The 24,116-nt window shown below is 43.9% G+C and overlaps 1 protein-coding gene across 2 annotated transcripts; it reads left to right on the forward strand.

The window, feature by feature from the left end:
* The first annotated feature begins 4,474 nt into the window (after window positions 1-4,474).
* Window positions 4,475-23,309, forward strand: TBX18 (T-box 18). 2 transcript variants are annotated; one of them, XM_026038455.1, is made up of 8 exons: window positions 4,475-4,739; window positions 5,369-5,537; window positions 7,040-7,141; window positions 10,227-10,398; window positions 16,097-16,264; window positions 17,481-17,545; window positions 21,004-21,098; window positions 22,472-23,309. In XM_026038455.1, the coding sequence occupies exons 1-8, from the start codon at window positions 4,475-4,477 to the stop codon at window positions 23,194-23,196; spliced, it is 1,761 nt and encodes a 586-aa protein (XP_025894240.1). In that variant the 3' UTR covers window positions 23,197-23,309. The 2 variants fall into 2 exon arrangements, with proteins under 2 accessions (XP_025894240.1, XP_025894239.1); XM_026038454.1 differs by having other exon boundaries at window positions 4,475-4,733.
* Window positions 23,310-24,116: the final 807 nt, after the last annotated feature.

Genomic DNA, 24,116 nt, shown 5'->3' on the forward strand with positions numbered 1-24,116 from the left:
TTTTTTTTTTTTATAAACGTCTCTTTGCATTTCCTTCCCTGGGGTACAGAAAACATAGGTATCTTTAAAAAGGTATATTGCAAAAATTAAAATTACAGATGTAATACATACTGTGAAACCTATAAAAATGCGTTTACAATGGTTACTTAAAAAAGAAATTTATAACTTTCATATGTACCTTACTCGCGCAATATGCAACTGCCATATGTTTCCTAGTTCCATAATTCAGTTTTTCCTGGACAGCTGGAGCAGGTAGTACTTCTTAAAGTACATTTCATGTAATATGAGAACTAGCCCTGACTAAAGACCGAGGGTTACCATAAAAAGACACTAGCCTTAGTTAAAAAATGTTGTTTAACTACACATCGTTTCTTACAGTGATACAATATGAGCGTTCCCGTGGACCCGCGTTATGATAAAACGGGGATATACCGTATCTTTTTACTGCTGAAATCCCAGCCTCGCAAACATAAATATCTCCAATTAGTGCCTCCACTCCAAATTAGAGTGATTTAAGACTACCTAGTTTAATTTAATTTCATTTAATTCCATACATGTTTTCATATTTTTCCTGAGACAATCATGAAAATATGAGTTAAATTTATAGGAAAGCAATAATAATAGTAATAAAAAGTTAAGCCAGGGGTTTCTTCAACGCTCATGTAACGTTTGCAAACACTTATTTTTTCATGTAAAGATTGTTTTCAAACCCCGCTTATCCGAGACGAACAATACACGTAAGTGGAAGCGTCATCTTAAAGACGGGAGATTTCCCTTAAAACAGCGGTTCCCTCGGAACGAAGGCAGCGATTTCCGCGCTCTACATGCGCAGGATCCGCAGGATCGCAAACCGCGACACGGGAGCCTGCAAAGGGCGCCCTTCAAATCTGCCACCCTGCGGTGTCGCACCCTCCCGTAGAGCGCGGTGATCCTCGTGTCCCTATCCCGCTCCAGGACAGCAAATGGCTTTATTATTATTATTATTATTATTATTATTATTATTATTATTATTATTATTATTATTATTATTATTATTATTATTATTATTACCTCCACCACCACCATCATTTCAATAACGATAATAATAATTTAATTTATCCCCGCGGTTTTACAGAGCGCCCCAGGGCGGGCGGCCCTGTCCCCGCGCTGTCCACGCGGGCGGGCGCAGCCGAGCAGGCCGCGGGGACACCCGTGTCGCCTCCGCCCGCTGCCGCTTCGAGGCTCCGCAGCCGCGCAGGGAGCTGCGCGGGGCTGGGCAGGAGCGGGGCTCGATCCCGGGACGCTCTTGTGGGGCGCGTTTTGGCTGCCCGGCCCCAGTCCCCTACGTGCTGCCCCCTTCCCTGCTGTCACCTTTACTCTCCCCATCTCCCTGGGGGAATGCGGTGAGTGAGGATCGCAGGGGGAAAAACGTGGATGATGGCAGGAAAACGGTTTTCCCTACCCCTGCTAGGAAGGTAGAGAAAATTGTGTCTTGGAAGAGAGAAGGACCCCTTGGATAATCTGCTGTCCTCCCCTGGCACCCGAGTTTAATGATTGTCAAAATGTTGCAGAAACCGCTCTGTGAATGGCACTAAAGAGCCAGAAGTCCCTAAATGTCTTTCGAGCAGAGCGCAGGAAAATGGCTTGTGGGTGGGAAGACCGGGAAGACCTTTTTTTTTTTTTTTTTTTTTTTTTTTTTCCCCCATGGAAAATCTAAATGCGCATTTCTCCACCATCAAACGAGTAGCACCTCGCCCAGCCACCTAAAACCCCCGTCTGCATTTTAAAGTCCGGAAATAAAGCCAACCCCCGAAAGGTGCTTAAAATATATCTATTATTCCATTAGCAGAACGCTATATATAGGGAGATTCTCCTCTCTTTCATCATCCCATAAAAAAATTAATCGGGCAGACATATGGATCACAGGTTGCTCAACAAATTCAAATCCATCCAGCTATTTTAGAAAGCCGAAAAATGAAAGCAACATGCCACATATCAAGCTGCAGAAATCTGTGAGGAAAAGTGTGTGTGTGTACAGCGAGGGAAATCCACAACAACAACCGCAACGACCAGCGCCCACCCTCTCTGGAGGAGAAGAAAAACACATATATATATGTATATAATGTATGTGTGGGCAATGCGTCCCTTCGCCGTTGCGCGGTGCGGGGCGGGAGGTCAGGCCCGCACCAGTTAGCGCTGGGCTGGGACGAGCCCCGGACTGGGCAGGACCAGCCGCGCCCGTGCCCGGAGCCTCCCCGCGCGGCTCCGACCTGCGCGTGTGTGCGCGGGGTTCCCGCGGGAGGCGGCCCCGCGCGTGGGGGCGTCGGGTCCCGAGCAGCCCTCGCGCCTCGTCCCGCGGCCCGGGCTGGGCCGCCGCGGCCCGGTACCTGCGGGCCCGGCCGGGCCGGGGGTGCCGAGCGGGCGGCGGAGCCCCGCGGAGCTCCCATCGCGTCCATTCCCGTCCGCGCTCTCCCCATGGATCTCCTTCGGCGCCTCAGCGCGGGCGGGATACGCGGGCTTAGCGCGTCCCGACCACTCGCGCACATCTGATTTCCTTCACGTTCAATCACGGCTGGAGCAGCCGGAGCAGGCAGCCTTTAGACCAGGGAACACTTAATACGTCCCAGATTTAATGTAAAGATAAACTAACGCCGCAGCGCTGTGCGCCGGTGACAGGCACCAGGCAATTTATGGGATCCTATCGATTCAAAGCGACAGCGACTGCACTGGGATTTTTTTTCCGTAGCGCTGAATTTTCCCAAGACAAATCGCCACCGCTTCCAGCGCGGGCAGGGCTGGCGCTTCGGCGCCTCTTTCGTTTCTCTTTTTAATCGGTTATCTAAGTGTCCCTATATCCTCATTTCTCGGGGACACTCCTGCAAGTGAAGCGCTGATAACCTTGTTTGAAGGGATACTTCACCTCTAGGGCGTATTTCTTGGCCAGCCCTTGCTCAGATCCTGTGTTGAAGTAGTCACCTCTCCAGTGAAATTACTGAAAAAAAATACGTTTTAGGGAAAAGTAAAATTCTACAGTGGGGACGTTAACGTCTCTTAAACGGCAGTTCCTGCCCTTTCATATTGCAGTCAGAAATCTCAGCGGTGCCACTCGACGGTCTCAACGAGATGGTCCCAACTGCAAGAACAGCTAGGCGAACTATAAATTACTCTCTCTCTGCAGTCCAAAACTAATCCTCAAAACCATGAGATTTTCCCCGTGTTTTTGTACGGGGAAGGTATTTCTGCTCTGCACCCTTCAACGCATATGCCACCATAACTCACCCCTTCATCTAGTTATCCGTTAAAAATAAATAACGCAAACTGACGAGAAAAGAAAGGAAAATCACAACAAAATGCTCCAAGTCAATAGCTTTTCTCATTTTCCTGGGAAAGCGAAGAACAGAGTGTCTGGCTCCAGATCTGCACATTTTACTAGTTTTACTTACTGGAAAGACACGAAAGGATCCCTCCCCACCTTCCCCCCCCCCCAAAAAAAAAAAAAAAAAAAAATTATTCAATGCACCCGAATGGGATTATTATTTAGGTTATTGAGGCTGGATGTATGCAGCGATGCTCATACAAGGCTGAGTTTGATTTTCTCGCTATTGCAGCTTCGCTGTCTGGCCTGATCTGAGTTTAAAGGGGGACTTTGAATGTTGCACTTAAACCCTCCGCGGCCCGCGCTTAAGGAAGGGCTCGAGGAAAGCGGCAGAGCCGAGTCATAACCACAAGCAGCAGTAACAGCCCTAAAGCGGCGCGGGAGGCAATTTGATGGGGCGATCGGATATTTTTTTCCGGGCACAACGAGACCCCAGGGCAGCGCTCGCCCTCGCTCCCCGTTTCGGGGGGCAGCGGGGAGGGGGATCGGCCCCGCGTTCCGCGGGTGCGCAGCGGAAGCGGGGGGGATGCCGGGGAGCTGCGCTAAGTGCTTACGGGGGGGACAAGGCCTGGGGCCCCTGGCTGCGCGGCGCGGGGGGGTCCCGGGCCGCCGCTATGGGCGCTGATTGGGCCGGGGGGGGCCGGGCCGCGGGAGCCCCCGCCCCGCGGCTCCGCCCTGGCCCCCGCCGCCGCCGCGACGCTAATGAGCGAGTTCTTCCCACCGCTCTCCTGCCTGGAAGTGCTGACAGATCAAGGCAACAAATTTCAATTACAAGCCCTAATTTGTGTCCGCAGAGCGTTTGTTACCCATGTCAGTCCTGTTTGGCCCATCAGACGAGGCAGAGCGCGGAGGAGGAGGAGGAGGAGGAGGGGGAGGAAAAGAGTGCATCTGCAAAAAGGAATAGATTTTTTTTTTTTTTTTTTGCCTCTAAAAAAAAAAAAAAAAAAAAAAAAAAAACTTGGCTGATAACTCGGATTTAAAAAGAAAGGCGAGGAAAAGGCGCAGCCCCTTCGCCTGCGCGGCCGGGAGGACGGGCGGGCGGGCGGCTCGGCGGGCCGGGCGCGGGCAGCGGCGGCCGCTGCGCGCCTGGATGCGCGGGCTCTAGGGCGGAGGGAGGGCATGGCCGACAAGCGGCGGTCCTCGCCCTGCAGCACCATGAGCCTCAAGGCTCACGCCTTCTCCGTGGAGGCGCTCATCGGCGCCGAGAAGCAGCAGCAGCCGCCGCAGCCGCCGCCTCCGCCGGCGCGGCAGCCCAAGCGGCGCAAACTGGGCGCCGAGGACGACGCGGCCGAGGACGACGCGGGCAGCGGCTGCTGCGCCAGGAGCTCCGCGGCCGGGAGCGACGCGGAGCCGGGCTGCGCCGCCCGCGGAGCCGCCGGTGAGTGCGCGCCCCGCCGCCCTGCGCGCCCGCGCAGCGCCCGCCGCGGCCGCTCCCCGCTCCGCACCCGCGAAACCGCTTCATTTTTTGTCTTATTTTTCCTTATTTTCTTCCTTAATGCCAGGAGAAATTTTAAAAAGTTTGTCTCCCCTCCCTCCCCGCGACGCGTGCCAAGCCACCCTCGCTTGGGGAGCGCGGGACGGGGCTCGGGGCCCCCGCGTCCCCCCCGCTCCCTCTCCGGGGCCGGGAGCCGCCGCGCGGGGCGGCCCGCGGGGGAGCCGGAGGCTGCGGGCGGCTCCCGAGGAGCGAAAAAAACTTTATATAGATTTTTTAAATATATATATATGTATATATATATATATGCACATTAGTGCACACTGAACTTCTTTTTATATATATATACTTATAAAGTAGATGGCATTAAATATATATGAAACTGCATGTACGCGCAAATGCATATACGATGCGCAGGCATTTGCGCGCCTTTAGATGCGCGGCCGCCTTTCCGAGGCCGCCGTCCCGAGGAGGCCGCGTTAAAAGGGGCCGGTCCACCCGGCCCCGCGGCGGGGGTCGCGGGGGGCCCCTCGTGTCGCGCGTGGCTCCCCGGGCTGCCCTGCGCTCCGCTCTCTCCGCAGGCGAGGACGGCGCCGGCGGCGCCTCCCCGCCCGCCTCGCCGGGCGCCCCGGCCAAGGGCTCCGCGGGGGAGCCGCCGCTGGCCGCGCCGCGCGTGGACCTGCAGGGCGCCGAGCTCTGGAAGCGCTTCCACGAGATCGGCACCGAGATGATCATCACCAAGGCGGGCAGGTAAGGGCCGCCCCCGGTGCGGGGCCCCGGCCCACGCGTGGCAGCAGCGCCCGCGCTGCAAAGCGCGCGGATTTACGAGCCCGCGGGAGGACGGCGGCGATTTCGGGTGGGCGCGGGGACTGCCGGCGCTTGCTGCTCGTTAGGGCCGAGTCTGCGAGCGCCCGGTGCCTCTGGAGGGACCCCCCTTCCCTTCCCTTCGCTTCCCGGTGGATACACATGGCAAAAACCTGGATAGTATAAAAGTATCTGAACTTATTAGAAATTACAAAAACATATTTTATTGAATCCATATGCTACCTTCTACGTTTTCAGAGCGGCTTTATTAATGATTGAAACGCAGTCTCAAACAGCACAAAGCAGCATTTGTCTTAAGAGAGTCCAGTCGAAAGGTTTTCCTTTTTATCTTACAGGTGCACTGAAACAACAGCAAAAACTATTTAGCCGCGATGAGGCTTACCTTTTTTTTTTCCCCCAGAAATAATAACATTAACTTTTTTGTTTTTCCCCAGTAATGAGTTTTAATTGATTTTTTTTTTTAAGGGTAGCAGCAAATGCAGCATAAACTGGAATGGCTTTCAGGTCCATAATGTAAAGAAATACACTCCTCATTAGCTTGTGGTAAACTCTTTGTTAGGATGTGTCTTTTCGACCACCAAAAATGCACTTTTTAGATAAAAGTCTATCAAGTGTACGCTGAATTACAAAATGTATTTTTTTTTAGATTAAAATCTATGCATCGGCTAATTAGTCAATTCTCTCCTCGCAGAAATGATCTTAATCGTGAAAGCATTTTCCTTTTTTTTTTTTTTTTCCTCAAATTAGCTTGTGCATTCGTTTCTGCTTCCAATAAAGAAGTTTTACTATAGCTTTCAACCACCGGGCCACTCTTGCACTTCACCTTTAGTAGGTTGCAGACAGGAAGTCCCGTCTCAATAAAGACCATATTGTTTGGTCCTCGCATGGCACGTTGCCTTTTATAACTGCATCCTTGCCGTGTTATAATTGCGTCGCCGTGGATTTCGCGTTATCATTTGCCGATGTATAAATGGCCCAGCATTTGCCGCTGTCTGTTAAAAGCTCGCTGGCGATTTACGTTTCCCTCAGATTTGGTCTTCCCGCACAGGAGCGGCATTTGCCCATCTCCAGAAAGGCATTTCGAGCTGCGACCTCTTGATGGGCTTGAAACGCGTGTGCTGCAAAAATGAAGCCTCAAAACAAAATGATTTACTGGCTAACAATAAAGCCGAAATGATGTGGTAATAGTTGTACTCCCCAAGCGTATCTCAAAACATACGCAGCATTGTTCAAGTAAATGCACTTTTAAAAATCTGTTTTGACATATCGAATGGACCATTTCATGGCCATGTAACTATAATCGTCAGCAAGGACTCCATAGGCTGAAGGGAAGAACAAGAAAAATCCCACGAACCGGTTCCTTCGCCTATACGACCGTTCCCAAGTCTGTTTCATATTAAAAATGACCTCTCTCTTTCTGTGTTCAGGCGGATGTTTCCCGCAATGAGAGTGAAGATCTCAGGTTTAGACCCACACCAGCAGTATTATATTGCTATGGATATTGTGCCAGTGGATAACAAAAGATACAGGTATGGTGACTTGAAGGCAAAAAGCTTATCGTGCGAGCCATGGGGATCTTGGCTATTGGAGGAAAATATTAACAGTATATAAATTAGCAGAAGGGAGCATTTAACTCTCCTTCAGATTCTTATTTTCATCCCAGCACAGTTAAAGTTTTTTTAAAAAATGTACATTCTGCCAAGTATGCAAAAAATAACTGCAGTTTTATTGAAGTTCTTTATACATTTGGCTGATGTTGTATATATACTGAGGGCAAATATTCAGTGTGTTTTTTTCACTGACTGCAGTTTTAGAGTGGTCAAAAGGATGCTGTTATCAGATTGCATTCCTCATCAGTGGCTTAAATCTACTTCACGTCAGTGGGAATTATTTCAGAGTAACAAATAAAAATGAAAATGCACATTTTTTCCAATGCTAAATGGTATTAACCTTAGCACTGATAATGTCAATAGCATTAAGAATATTAATGACTGATTAAAAGACATTAGAATATATTTGATACAAACTTTCTGGATTATGCTTCGAACTAATTATTTAATTTATGTTAATAACTGTTTGTCATTTATAAATTCACTATCTGGATAAACATCTGTATATATTCAGATGGACCAGTAATTCTATTTAATGTATTTCTTCTTTTGAAGAAATAATGTCATTTTTTGAAGAGTTATGAGACGAAGGAAAACTAGATATTATTTGAATGTTTGAAATCAAGTGGTTTGTGCTTAAACTCATATTGCAAGGACTGTCCTGCTTTAGGGAGCTGCTGGGCACTGCTTAAACTGCAGTTCTGCAGGAGATTTTGCAGGATCAGGCCCACAGAAATGACCATTAGGAGCTGTACATTTTGGAGACCTTGCTTTGCAAACATGATCCCATCCTCCACAGGTGCCAGGAGGACTTCTGCCAAGCAGTTCAGTGGAGGCAGTATTTGGTCCTTACCAGTTGCTGTTTTTGTGATTTCAAGCCTGTATTTAGTATAATTTAGGGAAAACCGCGGCAGATTTAATTGTAGAAATAGGAACGTTTCAGACAGAGACCAGAAGGCTGGTTCTTCAGGAATGCTGCCATGTTTCCTAGACAAACTCTGCCCCATGTCTTTTGCGTGTCCTCCCTTAATTGACTGCATTTTCGTCCTTTCCTAAAGCAATATATGAGACATTTTTTATGACCATTGTATTTTTCTTTTCAACAAGGTGAAGATATAAATGCTGAGGACATACAGTTCTGGTAGCCAGGGAAGGCTTTTTTTGTTCTGCACCATAGGGAAAAAAAGGAAAATATGTGGATTTTTTTTTTTTTAAACCTGTGCAGTTTGGTTAAAATGGAAAGTCCTTGTGTCGCTTTTATATTGCAAGCATGCATTTCCTTAGCAATCTCAGCATGTCTTTCCTTGAAGCTCTGAACTGTTTCTTACTTCCTACAAAAAGCAAGGCAAACGCTTCAAATTGAACAAAATTAGTAATATTAAGTAGGACAGTAGTATTTAGTATGAGGCTTCAAACAGTGTTTCGTTTAAAATAAATACGTTCATACTGATCTGTGTTGTTGGCTGAATGTTATACGGTGGACTCCAAGTAACTGGAGTAATTTAACGAAAGTTGTGAGAAGGGCAGTATTTTCTTAGTTGGCAAACTTAAATGTGTGCAATCATATATCAGCATCCTTTTTCTTGATCGTCCTGCTAAACGCTGGTGTTTAACTTGATCTCTCTTTTTGCTGTTTGTGCTAAAATCTTTGCATTTTATTACTGACTGTTACTTACATTTGCTGCTCGTGTGGCTTCACAAACTGACTGTCCTGTGGGCTTTTTCAGTTTGAAAGACCCCGTAGAAGTCATGTACTGAATCTTTTCCTGCCAGAGCAGATCCCCAAACTAAATAAAAATGAAGAAAATTATACCTAGTTCTGGATTTTTAGCTGTAAACTTGGAAACGTGTTATTGATATTTAGGAAGTTATTTACTTTGGTAGAAAAAGGGCATATTTCATCTAAATTAAGAAATATGAAATAAATGAAAAATATTAGAACCATTAGCTGTATGATTTAGGGTTGAGAACTTGTGGAAAAGACCTCATCACGGTCTAGATTTTAGTTTCACAGCTTAGTTTCAAAGCTTAGCTACACGAAGTCCCATTTTGTTTTCATTTCTGGGTATTGTTTGTCATTTTCTAATTTTCTCTCAAGGAACTGAATTGTACAAACTGATGTTTTGACAGGGTCTTTCATGTTTTTATATATTATAAAAAAAGGTGATTTTCAGGATTTTACTGTTCTTGAAAGACAGTATACCTTGGTTTTAACTAGTCCTTTTTAAATTGTCCCGTGAAGTATCTGCCTTAAGAATAAGTTTCCTGCTGAAGCTGTCACTACTTCTATTTGGAAACAACTTTGCCAGTATTGGCTCACCAAATTAAATACGGGCTGTGTTTTTATTATTATTATTATTATTATTATTATTATTATTATTATTATTATTATTATTATTATTGTTGTTGTTGTTGTTGTTGTTGTTGTTGTTGTTGTTGTTGTTGTTGTTGTTGTTGTTGTTGTTATGCCTTTTTGCAATGCTATTCGTGAAAATTAATATAGTCTCACAGAAATAGCAAGAATATAGCTTGATATAGTTTCATTATTTCTCACAATTCTAAGTTATGCTTTTTCCTTATGTAGTTTTACATATAGACTTTTACTTTAGGCTCAGCATGTTGCATCTTCCCAATGTGGAATTATTGATACGTTAAATTTGGAACCAGACCTGCCCATGAGCTACTGCCTGTTCTGAGCCGAGCTGCGGCACTCAGGGAACTGGGAGCAGCTCAGAGCTCAGCGAGCAGGATGGTGGAAAGATCATCAGTAAAGAACTGATATTAGCAGTACCGGGTCAGATGAGACCTACCGTTAGCCTTTCTTTTTTAGTTACTGAAACTGAGCTTTTGAGCTTAAAAGAAACCCCCAACTTTCATATATTGTCTTTTCGTGTTCGCTAAGAGATGGATCCTTACTGATTAGGCCCTAGTATATTAATACTGAACTGGCTGGATAAATTATTCCGAGTTTCCCTGTTGCAGACGCCGTGTTTCCTTCCTGCAGGTACGTCTACCACAGCTCCAAGTGGATGGTGGCTGGCAACGCAGACTCGCCGGTGCCGCCGCGCGTCTACATCCACCCCGACTCGCCGGCCTCAGGCGAGACGTGGATGAGGCAGGTGATCAGCTTCGACAAGCTCAAGCTCACCAACAACGAGCTCGATGACCAGGGGCACGTGAGTACACGCCGGGCCGCGCGGGGCTCCACGCGGCCTCGGAGCATCCGGGCTTCTCTTTGGGAATTTGCTGCGCAGACCTGGGATTTGCCCGCTTCCTAGGCTGATAATTAAGTGCTTATTGGAGCCTGCTGTTTTACTCCCGCCGTGCAGTCCTGCAAGGGCAGTCTTTACAAGGCAAGGCCGCCTCATGCCCAGGGACGGAGTCGCTCGCGCGCTTCCCCACCGTGCGAGCAGCCAGGAGAGACACGAGTAGCCCCGCCACGACTTCGTGGGAATAAAAATACACCCCACTATTTGCTTAACCATTGTGCAAAATACCATGAGGTGCCAATAATTGCAGGCAAAAAAGAAAAAAAAATTAAAAAAAGGAACAACAGGGGAGCCGGGCTCGCCCCGGTAATGATTTATGGCGTACCTTATGAAGCAAGAGCCTTTCACAGCTGAGGCTCATTACTTCTCGCAACGCTGGCGAGGACGTATGCAGCACGAGCATTTCTGTTTGCAAGTTCTAAATTGTTTAGTTATGACATTATCTAATGTGACAAAACGTGTTATATTAATATTTCCTTTTCTCTTCGGAACTGTTGAAACGTGACAAATGTAAGGCAGTATCTTTCCAGCAATCCTTAGAATGCTTTTACTTGACACCTTAGGAAATAATTAAAGAATGAGAATTGCTTTTAGTCAGGGTCGAAGCCTTTAATTTTGTAAAATCCAGTAATAAATAGCAAGTGTTGGCTTTCTTTCAAAGGGAGCGCTGAATTCCTGGTGGTGGAGTTCTAAGATGTAAGACGCAAGTTTTTGAGGCAGGATGTGGATTCCATTGACCTTAACATAGCCCAATTTATTAAGCAGGATACCTTCTCTTTCGCTGAAAAAAGTGGAAGAAAATGTACCTGCCACACAGCACAAGGACACTGTGCCTATCTTTCTGTGACACTGCAACTCTGTGATGTTAAGCCAGGTGTTTTGTCAAAATTTGTTCCAAGTATCAGCATGAAGGATATTTTTTTTTCTGTGTGTTTGCAAACGAGATTAGCTCAGGACTGTAGTCAAACTGTGCAGGAGCTAAGACAGGAGATGGGCTGGATTGAGCTGGTGAAGCTAGCTAGTAACTTAGATGGATGGAGCGGCTCCCTTTTGTATAATACTGTTTGTAATTTTACCACGTTCTTCCTGAAAAAGACGGCGTGGGTGTTACATCTTTTGAAACAGCAGTGCTTCTGTTTAGGATTGTGGGTTTTTTTTTTTTTTTTAAAGAAAAGAAAAAAAGACTTACTCCAGAATTACAGTTCAGGGATCTAATTTGACAAGGTTCGTTTGAGTAAATACTAGGTCATTCCCGTAGTGCTTCCGATACTTGAGTATTTGTCACGTTGCTCGAGCGGGAGCTGCCTGGGCTGAGTCCTGAGTCTCTTGTCCAGGCTTTACCTGAGGAAGCAAAAGATGCGACTGCTTCTGCAGTGGAGAGGCTGGTTTTCATAGGCAGTGGTTTCAGAGGGGCGATGCGTGGACACAGGGCTCCACCAGGCACTTGCAGTCACAGCCTGCCCCGTGATAACATCTTGAATATGTAGAGAACTGCATTACCCTGTTTTTCCATTCCGGATGGTAGCTTTGTTTTCATTTTAAGCTGAAAACTGCGCAGTGTATGCAGCACACACCGTTATTCATAATGTAGAGGAATATAAATTTTCGGGTCCTTTAGTTAGGTGTTTCGGTTTGGAAACTAGTGAAGTGAAAGCTCCAGTGCAGTGATGTGAGACACATTGAACCGATTCAGGGCTACGGCAGCGCCCCTCCTCCCCAAAATGGGAATTTAAGCATTAAAATAAAAGGACAAAAGAAGGATGACTGTAAAATAATTTCATATTTCTCAAATCTGGGAAATTGCAAACATGTCATTCATAATTACCAGAAAAGGCAAAAGCAGAAAGCAGAAAAGTGTCTCTTCCAATGGGTACATTTTTTCTTTTAAAGCTATGGTAGTGTGGAATGCTGTATTGAAAAAGCTATGTAGCCTCTGAACGCCTCCAGCAATAATGGAAAACGAATAATCATATTTTGTGATGAATATAAAAAACAATTGTTTCTCATAAGCAGGAAGGAACCATTTTTCTCAAGAGGGTACCGGGGGAGGGATGACGGATTAAAAGATCTAGAGGTCAAGGCCATACCATGCTTAGCATGTTTATTTTTAGGGAGATAGGGTGTATTTTGCGTTATTAGAAAGTTTTTTTTGTTTTATTTTAAGAATTTTTTTTCCCGCTTAGGCAGAATGGCCCAGGGAAAGCTCCATGCGGTCTCTACACAATGTCTTTATTCCTTCAGTAGTTTAATCACAGGCAGGATGTAGCTGGTTTTCTCTGGTGTGTTTTCCGTACTGCGTTTGGTTCTGGGGCTGCAGCCGTTATGGCAGATGCTTCTTTGCTCCTGCTGTCCTGCACAGAGGTGGCACCTTCTGCCCGGTTTCCCTGTTGAAATTCGGGGGCTGGGTTGTGCTTTTCTATTATTCCTGCAAGTGTGATTTTCTTTTGAGTTTTAGGGAGAGTGAGACTGACCCAGAGCCCTTTTACTCACCCCAAGGTGTTAGCTCCCGGAGTCACTGACTGAGGTGGCTCGTGTCTGTGGGCATGGGGACTACATTTGCAAGCAGATGATAAGGCAGTATTTCTATGCAATATTTATTTTCTGTGCGTATTTAAAGACATCTTGCTTGCATTGTGTTGCTCTGGGCCCTGTGCTAAGTGGTAGCTTCACGTTCAAGGAAAGCAACCAACTCTGGGACGGCTCATTCCAGAGGGAAGTCCCTGCTTGGGAGAGCTAGGGTATCTACAGAGATCCTGAGGCTTGACCCTTAAGACACACACTGTGGCATTTGTGTCATTTATCTGAGTTGCTGAGATAAAGAAAGGTAAATCATTATCTTGCGGTTGCCACTGAGCAGCGCGTGCTCTTGACGTGCCTTGTACCATACACTAGTGCCTCTCATCTTCCATCAGTGGAATAAGTGCTGTATTGGAAAGTCGTTCTCTAGGTCTGATTTGATTTTTTTTTTTTTTTTTTTGATTTTGATGTTGGTTTATGCTTGAATTTCAAAAGAGGGGAAAAAGTCTGTTTTCGTGCTGTTCTTGATGTGCTATTTTTATGCTATTCTCTGTGCCTGTCAATCTGTGCTAGCGCAAAGGAACCTCTTTTTAACTTTCAGTGAAAATCAGATGGTTGTCGTCTTAATTGTTTCTTGGGTTTTTTCTTTCATTCTCTCACATGTGACTGGGCTGGGACCAGAGACAGGCCGTTACGCTGCCCAGACTTTGCTCTGAGCTGTAAGCTCTGCTTCCAGTCAGCGGATACTTGCATGTTCTTGTCACAAGCAAAAGCTGGAAAACATCAGCATTTGCACTTGCAATTTTGAGAGAATTCGTGCTCCCTGGCTCTTCCCTCCCTGCCGAAAGCTCGAATGTGTGGGCACTACAGAGAGGATTAAGGCAGATCTGGGTTCCTTGAGGATGTCACTGCTGGTGGGAAGTGTCTACTCAGCTGTGGGGCAGGAGAATTGGGATGTCTTTTGTGCTGGCTATGAGACTTGTGTGATGGTGGTGCCTAAGATCACTGTCAGAATGGCAACCTTGCTGCAGCAACCATCTACACAATGCTTATTATGAAGATAATTCTTGTCAGAAAGCAATCGGTGTGCTTGTAGCTGCTTTGGTGGCTTGGTGGAGCTGTGTGAGACGTATCTGTGTGTGCATTGCTCCTATAGTGTGAGGGGTTTTAGGGAGAGCAAGATGCTTAAAAAGTTGATTGAAAGCAATGTTGGCCCCTGCCTGGCATTTGGTGGCACCTCACTGTGTCTTTCTGCTGTTGTTTTTTAAGGGTACAAAGGGAAAGTTGCTGCTTCTGCAGATAGACTGTTAAATGCTAATAATCCTGCTAAATGCAAGCAAAACCAAATGAAAACCCAGGATCTTCTTCTTCCTTAGCCTTGCCCTGAGAGTAACTTTAGGTAAAAAGTGTCCACGCCGTGTCCTCTCATTTTATACTCAGCTCACACAGTATTGCTCTTCACTTCCCTAAAGCCCTGCAATTGTGTGTTCGATAGCTAGAATCCAGCATCCTAGTGAGGAACCAAATCCTACAAGATGCCGTACAAAAGAAAAACCATTCCCTGCTACCGATCACTGACCAGCTAGCGATGTTTCAACGCTGGGAGATTTCCATACAGCCTGTCAGCAAGCAAGGTCCCTTTGCAGCGATAACCAGGCCAGCCTAGCTCCAATAACCCCTGGGATGGGGAGTGGGCAGTGCGCATCTCCCAGCTCCTGTCACTTTGCTGCTTCTCCTACATGAGCAAAATTGTCCAGAGCTACGTGGTTTGTCATTGCCTATGGTCAGGTCTGCAGCGTGGCTGAGCACCCACTTGGATCTCAAAACTGGTGGGGAAACTAATCCCAGCAGGAGCGCTGCTGTGCCCGGCAGAGACCTCACACGATAACATCTGTGGGTCAGGCCTTGAGCAAATGCACTGGAGCCTCCAATGTCATTCTCAAAACTCTACTCACTGGCTAATAAACCCCTCGATTATTCAAAAACTTGGCTTTTACAAAATGGGGTCATGTCTGGCTAGAGGCGAGCATACGAAACTAGCCAAACTATAGTTTATCCAACGGATTTTGATGTCCTCTGTGTCGCCTGGATGAACGGGCTTGCCTGGAACCTGGCAAGGAGGCACGAGGGCTCTGTGAAGTGCCGGAGCACTTACATGTTCTGGGGCTGCTCGAAGAGCAGGAAATTAAAAAGCTTCCCCTGAATTTCGATTAGCGTTTCCACAGGCCAATAGCCACAGGTCTATTTATTTATTGAGTTACTAATTTATTAGACCTTCCAAAAATAATAGTTAAGCTTCCAATTATATTATTTTCTTGAAAATTTCTATTTTAGTAGTGTCTAGCTGAAGTGAAATAGAGGGAAATAGAGGGAAATTTCTGCATTTTAAGTCCCCTGTAAAATCAGGGAGCAATACCAGAACATATTTTTGTGTTTAACTTTATGCCCTGAAAGTTTGTAGAGTTCTTGTAGATTTACCCTTCATGCTTGGCTGTTGTATGTACAGAGGAGATTGTGTATTGATATTCACTGTGCCTGTATACATATTGTAAACTTAGAGTTATTAACTTCTTGGAGTTTGGGGATTTTGGTGTTATTTTACTCGAAGTTTCTGCTCCTTCAGAGTGTGAGAGTCTCAGCTTGTGCTCAAAACAAAGTTATATTTCCAGCCTTCAGGATATCGAGGGGGAAAATGCTTCAAGCCTATCCTGAAGGTTTTGAAAACAAAAGGCAAACGCTGCTGTTGTTAATCTCAGCAGATCAAATCCAGACTCAAGTGAAAAAAAGCAACGAAACTTCCCTAATTGCAGTGGGCCCAGGACTTCACTCCTGATTTTGTTAAGCTGGTCTCCTGAATTTGAAGCTCCCGAGTCATAATTTTTAAATGCTTAGGCTTGGCAATAACGTAAATGCACAGGGATTAGACTACTGTAATAAGAACCTTCAGAGGTTAAAGAAAACATTTCATTTCCAGTAAATGGCATGGTAAACACATGCCACAATCTGTTCCAAAAAGCTATTAGTCCCGAAGCAGCAGGGTGTCCTTTCTAGTAAATGTTATCTTTTCCCTTTCCTTTTGATTGCACAGATTATCCTGCACTCCATGCATAAGTATCAGCCTCGTGTCCACGTCATCCGCAAGGATTGTGGAGACGACCTGTCGCCCGTCAAGCCCATACCTTCGGCAGAAGGGGTCAAGGCATTCTCCTTTCCAGAGACAGTTTTCACTACCGTCACGGCGTACCAAAACCAGCAGGTAACGTGGGGAAGTTTACAGGCTTCTCACAGGAGACGAGAGCGGTACAGGACAGCAGAGAAGGAGATTCTTTTATTACGGCATTTAGTAAAAATGCATTGACTGAATCCTTTTAATATTTAGTAGCTTTCACTAGCAGCCTTGCAGCAGCGCCTGGAGGCTATAGCTGAGACTTCAGGCTATGATGTGAATTATGTGGCGTATATAAAAGTTAACTCCTGTCATGAAGACTTCACAGCCTAATAGACAACCTCATTAATAGTGTCCTCATTACGAGTGCAGCATTGAAGCACAAAGAAAAGAGAAGTCTAATTTTTAATGGCATTTTTGTACCTTCAAATGTAGGTAAATGCCCAGACAGATTTTTAAATCATATCTGGGTTTGATCCCAATAATTTCTAAACTCTTTCTGCAAAAGGTGTCCCAGGAGCTTAAAGGAAAGGCTGAGATCCAGAGAAAGCTGCAGCCACTTTCATTAACTACATTCATTCTTCATTATTAACTGCAGTTTATCTGGGTTCCAAGGCAGCTTTAGAGTCAAAAATAAACTGCAGGTTGCCTGACTCCAGTATTTGTTTCTCCTTTGTCACTTGTGTAAATATTAACACTGATAGTGCTGCCATATTTAGTGTTGTGGCATTTTATTAATTCCATATACGATATTTCAGCTATGTTTTGGGAAGTAATATATGCCTTGTTATCTTTACAGTGAGAAGACATTTAATGGGGGCAATAGCCATTTAGAGCTCAAGAGCATGTAAATAATGAAATATAATTATTTGATACCTACCCCATTTATTTAAAGAAATTGAAAATATTAATGTACATTTGCATGGTTTTATAGAAAATAATGGCCTACAGGCAATCTTCTTGGCCTATACAGAAATAAAAATTAATTTCAACTTTATCACAGTTGGGCAATGTATTCTCTTAGGTGAAGAATGACAGTAAACAGAATTACAAACTGCCTTTTGGTTGCACAAATACCTGTAGCTTATCTGGGAACCTGGAAAAGCAATGATCATGAGGCCAGCCCTTATTTTACTGTGTTTCAGGAAAACAATTTTAAATGATACAAATGGAAAGATGTTTCTGCTTCAAGGGAAATAAGACAGAAAATGTCACTGTTAGCTTAGCTCTATCAGGAGGGTCATATTTTGAGTTACTTTGCTGAATTTGCAGAACTTCCACCATCTCCCTTTAATCATTTTCACAGATAACTCGTCTGAAGATTGACAGAAATCCATTTGCCAAAGGATTTAGGGATTCAGGACGTAACAGGTAGGTGCTGGGAAAGTAGATAGGTTTTTTAATGGTGACAGAATCACGTTTCAAAAGCTCTTGGTGGATGTCCTTCCTATAAAAGGGAATATCTGTATTTATAATCAAGTTAGTAGCAATTCAGCTAGCCAACAAGAGAGGTTGCTCTTGAAATCTCCTTTCTCTGGCAAGAGAGACAAATTGCAGAATACCATTGTGAAACTACGGTGCCAGACTCTTGCACTTTAGTGGTGTTTAGAGTAGATGAATGGCTCCCTGTTTTCTCTTCAAAGGAGAGAAGCCAAGTCCCTCATGCAGTGGCAGGGTGTTTAGTGCACTTGTTAGGAGAGGGGAGATCTGTGTTCAGGTGTCCCTTTAGCCTAAAGAATTTTAAAATTCTCAGTATGCAATTCCTAGGTGAGTGCTGTTCCTCCTAGGCTATAGATGACCTTGGAACAGGCCTGTTTTCTGTCTCTTATGTTGCAGTTGGACTGATTAATAGCTAGCTAGCTCTCTCTTGTTCCGTGATCTTTCAAAATAGCAATCGGGAACCTGAGCACTGCAAAGCGGAGACTTGGGTCTAGACTCTGCTGCCAGTACCAATGAGGCATTTTGTCCGAAGACTGTTTAATGCAAAATACTTAAGCCTGTTATGAATTGTGTGCTGAACCATTTCAGCTAAAAAAAGAAGCATTTAATTGTGGTGCATAGTATACATCGGTTCCAGTGACCACTTTGCATTTGGTTTCTACAGCTGCTATATTTATGACCTAGTCTCCCTGAGAAGGAAGCAAGCTGTACCGGTAGGAATGCTCGGAGAGTATCTTTGTAAGCTGCTTTTCTTGTAGCAGAGGCTATAAAGCATTAAAAGCTGTTTTGTTTCCACCTGAACTGCAAAAAGGCTGAGCTTGCTCAGCAAACTGGAATACTTTTTCTTATGCAAGAGGAGATAAACATTTATAGAAGAGGCGAGGTGGTTATGAAGATTGACTGGAATCATCTAAAAGTATCTTTTCGTTTGCATTCCGTATTTGCTGTTTTCTGAGACTTTTGTCTTCCAGCAGGAAGCAATTGGCCTTGTGCTTTCCTTAGGCCTCGGATTAACCCCCTTTCACAGGCATAAGTGAGAGTTTTCTCTTCCTTTGTAGCTGTCTTATTTTAAAACTAAGTGAGCATTAACTTCCAGATAAATCCAGACTGAGGAAACAAAACATGCTGTGTAAACTTGGGGAAGAAATAAATTGCCACACACCCTCTCTTTGACAATTCCCCACAGACAGTGTCTCTGCTACGTGTGCTCATTGCAGAGCTATAAAATAAATGCTAAGAGAGCCTTCAAAGAAACATATAGGTGACAGCCTGACTCCGTGGAAATGTCTGACTTCACGTGAGGTTAAAATTTCACCCATAGTGTTCTACCAAGTAAGAGAGGATGTTCTGAAAAATAGGGGATAAAGATTTGTTTAAAAAGTCAATCTTAAACTAGATGTATATAGCTAAACACACTGATTTTGTCTAAACATTATGTTGATGCAATAGCACTGCTTCATATGCAGCCATGCAAACGTAGTTGTAGGAACGAGGCTACAGGAAGGGGTTTATCTTGATTTGCCTAAGAGCAGTTTGATTTGAGCAATAAAGCATTCAAGTGACATTTGAATTGAAAGACAGTTACAGTCTGCAGAATAGGATGAAAAGATCAATCCTATGGAAAGAATTTCTGTGTAAAAGTATCTGGATTAGCTTTAGAAAATATGATAAAAGCAAGTGTTATAGAGCAATTCTGCATATTTTATATGCAGTGAATAAGCATTAGTTTACCAAAATCAGTATTCCTCTTTTCTTTGGTAAGTTCTGAATAAATATGCCTGTGAATACAGCTTAGATTTTTAATTCTGTAGGAAGATTTCCTTTTAAATTTAAGCTATTAGTTTACTCAGTTAATTATTAATTTACATGGTTGTTGAACATAGATATTAGAAATTAAAAATTAGAAATATTTAATTATTATTATCTTGAATTATCTGTTATTTTTATCCCCTGTGCAGCAACAGGGTTAAAAATATACTATGGTATGCAACTTTTCAGTATTCTTTCAGTTACTGGAGCTAGTTTTCTTACTCTGTGCTGCTTCATGCAATAGTTCTGCTTAATTAAAATAATCCCTTTCAGTCCCACAGGTATAGAAATCAGTAGCTTCACCTTTTAAACACATTCCCTGAACATTTGCGAAGTGCAACAGAATTTATGTGCTAAGAATAGTTTCATTCTTCAGTTAGGCCTTAAGTCTGACCCTATAAAATATTTTATTCAGGAAAAGACCAGAATTTCTCTCTTTAAATACTTCAGGAAAAAACATAACTGTTTGTTAAATAAACTTGGCCATTTGATAGCGTAAATTAGGGTGGTGATAAAATGAGGAAATTGTTCGAAGGCATCTTGTATAAATTATCGCCTTGGCTACACTCCTCCAGGAGGTGGCTTTTATCTCCACTTTAACTAGAAATGAAAATTCACCATTACTGCAGCAAATGAAGGCTATCTTTTTTAGGCCCGGGTTAGCTAATAAATACTTTATAACTGTTTCCTGAAATGCATTTGTGATCCTGCTGGAAACGCAATGTGGAAGAGGCTGTATTAGAAGAGCATGTCGGTAGCTTCAAATTGGGCCATTTTCATCATTCCAGGTTACAGAGCGTCGCTGCTCAGAGGCAAGAACTTGTGCTTGGTATGTGGCTGGTGTTAGTGGTGTGACACTTAGCAGGCCTTTGGGACCCAGCAGCCAAAAGTAACAGCAAAACTACACCTCTGAGCTGCATTATTTAGAAGGTTCTGTCAGGAAATGAATGGACCTTTACCTTCAGTGCACAGGGTTTCTTCCACATATTGTCTGTCTCAATTGTGTCGAAAGGCAATTCTGTTTTGTTGTGTCAAGCTGTTGGAAGAAAATCACTGAGAACAGTTAGTTACTAAAGGTATTTTGTCCCCAGATAATAAGCAATACTTTGCTTATAAACTTAGTATAAAAAAAAAAGTGGTATATTCATGCCTTGCTCATGTCAGAAGCATGATTTTCTAACTCATGGGCAATGGCTGGGAATCTTTTTTAAAGAAAAGTTGCCTGTGGATCACCTTTCTTCTAATCAGAAATAGGAGATCATCCCTCCGGCAAGGAGAGCAGCTGCTCTCAAGGAAATGTCATACTAGGAAAATATTTAATGCCATTAAAGCCAAAGCAAAAAAACAGAACTGAGAGCCAGACTTTTGGAACTGGGAAGCTCTTTGCGTGCTACCAGCCCAGGGACCATAAATGACCTTGATCAGGATGTTAGCTCTTCTCTAAAAAGCAGAACAAATTCCCCCCAAATAATCCTGAAATATTGCAGCTTTTTATATGTGTCTGAGGTGAAGTATCCAGAGCAATGTGCGGTCAGATACAGCTTTCTATCATGACATCATGGTGTTTTTCTTCTAAATAGGATGGGACTGGAAGCTTTGGTAGAATCTTATGCCTTCTGGAGACCTTCGCTGAGGACACTTACATTTGAAGATATACCTGGGATACCCAAACAAGGTAACAGTCTTCTTTCTGGCACAGAAGTTCATGAAGACAAAACTATGACCATCCTGCTTTATAAAACCTAGGATGCAGAAAAAAGTAGCAAACCAAAAATTTTGCATATTAGCACTGTTTGAAAGCAGGGGAGTCCCAGTCCTGCCCTTCCCACTTCTTTTCTTGCTATTGTCTGAAGTTAAGAGTCTTATTGAAGTTATAACTATGTTGAAAGAGTGGGAGCTAAGCGTTTTGCACCATCTTTAAGCTAATGCACCTTGCCTGGGTGTGCAGTTTAGAGCTTAGCCAAAGAAACTTGCTAGAAGACCCCTTTAGAAAATCATCCTGTTAATACTTGAATTGCCCATCTGCAGAGAGTGGAGATGTTGATGTAGGCTGGAAGAAAAATAAATAGGATTTACACTAGGATTTCTAGTATGTAGAAGTGTCTGGTGTTTTGGAATAGGAAGAGTTCACTGATAAAAATTTATTTTTTCTTTTTACTAGCTCACTTATCCTGAAATCCTGCTAAGTTATTGACAGTCTATGTATCTCATTGTATCATCAAGCTGTTTTATTGTTAGTGTGATTCACAATCAGGAAAGCCCTTCTTCAGAGGTGTTTCTGGGAGGTTATGGAAGGCTAAAACATATTTTTCCACATTCATTTTATGGAGAAATAAAATCTCTAAGAAACGAAATTCTTTTTGCAGTTAAGAAACTTTCAGAGTCTTGAGAAAAGACTTCGCCCATGGCAAGCAGTGCATTTCAAGAGCATTATTTGTTATGTAAAAGGTTCTGATTTCAGCAAATGAATAGTTCACTGCAAGCCTAAACCTCTACTTCCCTACTTCCTCTGCTTAAGAAATGAAGCTGCTGAGCACAATATTCTGCCTAGTCTTCCCTGAAGTTGTTTTAATAATGGGAGCCTCTATGATTTGATGTAAAGAGCTGGTTCCTCAGCTGGCACACACAGAGCAAAGGGCTGCAAATGCACTACAGCCATTAGTAACAACTTGGATGGCACAAAACCTGTATTTGTGAAGGAGCAGTAGAGAAGGAGTGCTTGCTATGTCCTGATGACCATGCAATTTGCTCCAAGTCTCAAAGAAAAAGTAGTTAACCTCATAGGCAGCAGTTGTAACTCTGGATATATTGAATGATGGTTGCAGAAGCAGAGCTTGTGTTCCGGTCTTGAATAGGTCATTTCTTTAGAAGAACATATATGCGCATATACATATTTGCACACAAGTGTACAACAATTTTTGGATCTCTTTGCATCAAACATTTCATGTCAGGGGGTTATTTTACCAAAGCATAAAGACCTTGTTCTGTTACAGTCTAGGAAGTGAATCTTTCTCAACATGCTGCTTATCCTTTCATGTTCTCTTCCAGGAAACACAGGTTCCTCTACTTTACTCCAGGGATCTGGCAGTGGAGTGCCATCTACCCACCCGCACCTCCTACCAGGTTCCCCGTGCTCATCTCCAGCCTTCCATCTCAGCCCCAACACCAGCCAACTCTGCAGTCTCGCTCCCGCCGACTACTCAGCTTGTGCCCGCTCGGGCTTGACCCTCAACAGATACAGCACTTCTTTGGCCGAGACCTACAACCGGCTCACAAACCAAACCAGTGAAACATTTGCGCCCCCACGGACTCCCTCTTACGTCGGCGTGTCGAGTAGCACAACTGTGAATATGTCCATGAGTGGCAGCGACGGGGATGCTTTCAGCTGCCCGCAAACTGGCATTTCCATGCAGATTTCAGGGATGTCTCCACAGCTCCAGTACATCATGCCATCCCCATCCAGCAATGCCTTCACCACTAATCAAAGCCACCAAGGCTCCTACAACACATTCAGACTGCACAGTCCCTGTGCGCTGTATGGATATAACTTTTCCACATCCCCTAAACTGGCTGCCAGTCCTGAGAAAATTGTTTCTTCCCAAGGAAGTTTCTTGGGGTCCTCGCCAAGTGGAACCATGACGGATCGGCAGATGTTGCCCCCCGTGGAAGGAGTGCACTTACTTAGCAGTGGGGGGCAGCAGAATTTCTTTGACTCTAGGACCCTAGGAAGCTTAACACTCTCGTCTTCTCAAGTGTCTGCACATATGGTTTGATGAAGCCTTTAAGTAAAAGTACAGTATGTTTGATGTCTACAATGTATTTCTTTTGGAATATGAAAGGACACTCGATGTAGCTTGTAAAGCGTGTGTATATATAATATGAGAGGAAGTTTCACTGAATTTTTGATTTGCTTGTGGCCAGATTATTCTCCTATTTTGAGTTACACGGAGTTTGTTGTGGCGCAGACTGCTTTAGTTTTTCTGGTATAATACACTTAGTTGTATAACACGTTGGGACATATGCAACAAATTAAGTAAGACTTCCTCCCCTTTTCCCCCCTCCTCTGTTCTAACCCCTTTAAAGAATGAAATGACACTTAGAGTATCGAACAACATAAATAAGCCCACGTACATTTCCTATAATACTAGGGAGTTTCTCTAAAACAGTCATGCAAAGCTAAGCTGATGCACAAAGGCATTTTACAAGTTTCTTCTGTTGTAAGGGATATGAAGGGCATTTGGACTTAAAGTGATAAGCGTCAAGTATCCAGTCTAAAACAGAAGCTTAGCTAATGGATTATTTATACAAAATGAATAGAAAGAATAGTTGGCCTCCTCATGATATGCTGTTTCCAGCATATTCGGCATTCTTACTAGGATCTTCTTCAATGTTAGTCTAGAATTATGATTAGAGGTTTAAAGAAAAGATTTAAAGACAAATAATGCAGATTCAAACTGTGGTGATATGAGTGATTTTAAACCAACAGTAGAAGAAGCACCATTCTTTGGGTCAGAATGAACTTTGGGGTGCTCCATTTTGTTAAAGAAAGGGCTTGATGCATTTTTTTTTTCACCATAAATGTTTCCTATAAGACATTTACAGGACAGTAGGATATTCTAATGTATCTTTGTTTTTGTATTTTTACTTTTTTTAAAAGGAAAATGCAGGTTTGACTTAAAAAAAAAAGTAAGCA

This window comes from Nothoprocta perdicaria, unplaced genomic scaffold (assembly GCF_003342845.1).
Source record: "Nothoprocta perdicaria isolate Ctin4 unplaced genomic scaffold, notPer1 scaffold_21, whole genome shotgun sequence".
In the NCBI taxonomy this organism is placed as follows: Eukaryota; Metazoa; Chordata; class Aves; order Tinamiformes; family Tinamidae; genus Nothoprocta; species Nothoprocta perdicaria.

What these genes read in the sequence shown, in the direction of transcription:
- TBX18 (XM_026038455.1), top strand. Translation starts at nt 4,475, where the DNA reads ATGGCCGACAAGCGGCGGTCCTCGCCCTGCAGCACCATGAGCCTCAAG. An exon ending in CCGCGGAGCCGCCGGTGAGT is followed by an intron (nt 4,740 to 5,368) that starts GCGCGCCCCGCC and finishes CTCTCTCCGCAG; the next exon opens with GCGAGGACGGCGCCGGCGGC. An exon ending in GTGGATAACAAAAGATACAG is followed by an intron (nt 7,142 to 10,226) that starts GTATGGTGACTT and finishes TCCTTCCTGCAG; the next exon opens with GTACGTCTACCACAGCTCCA.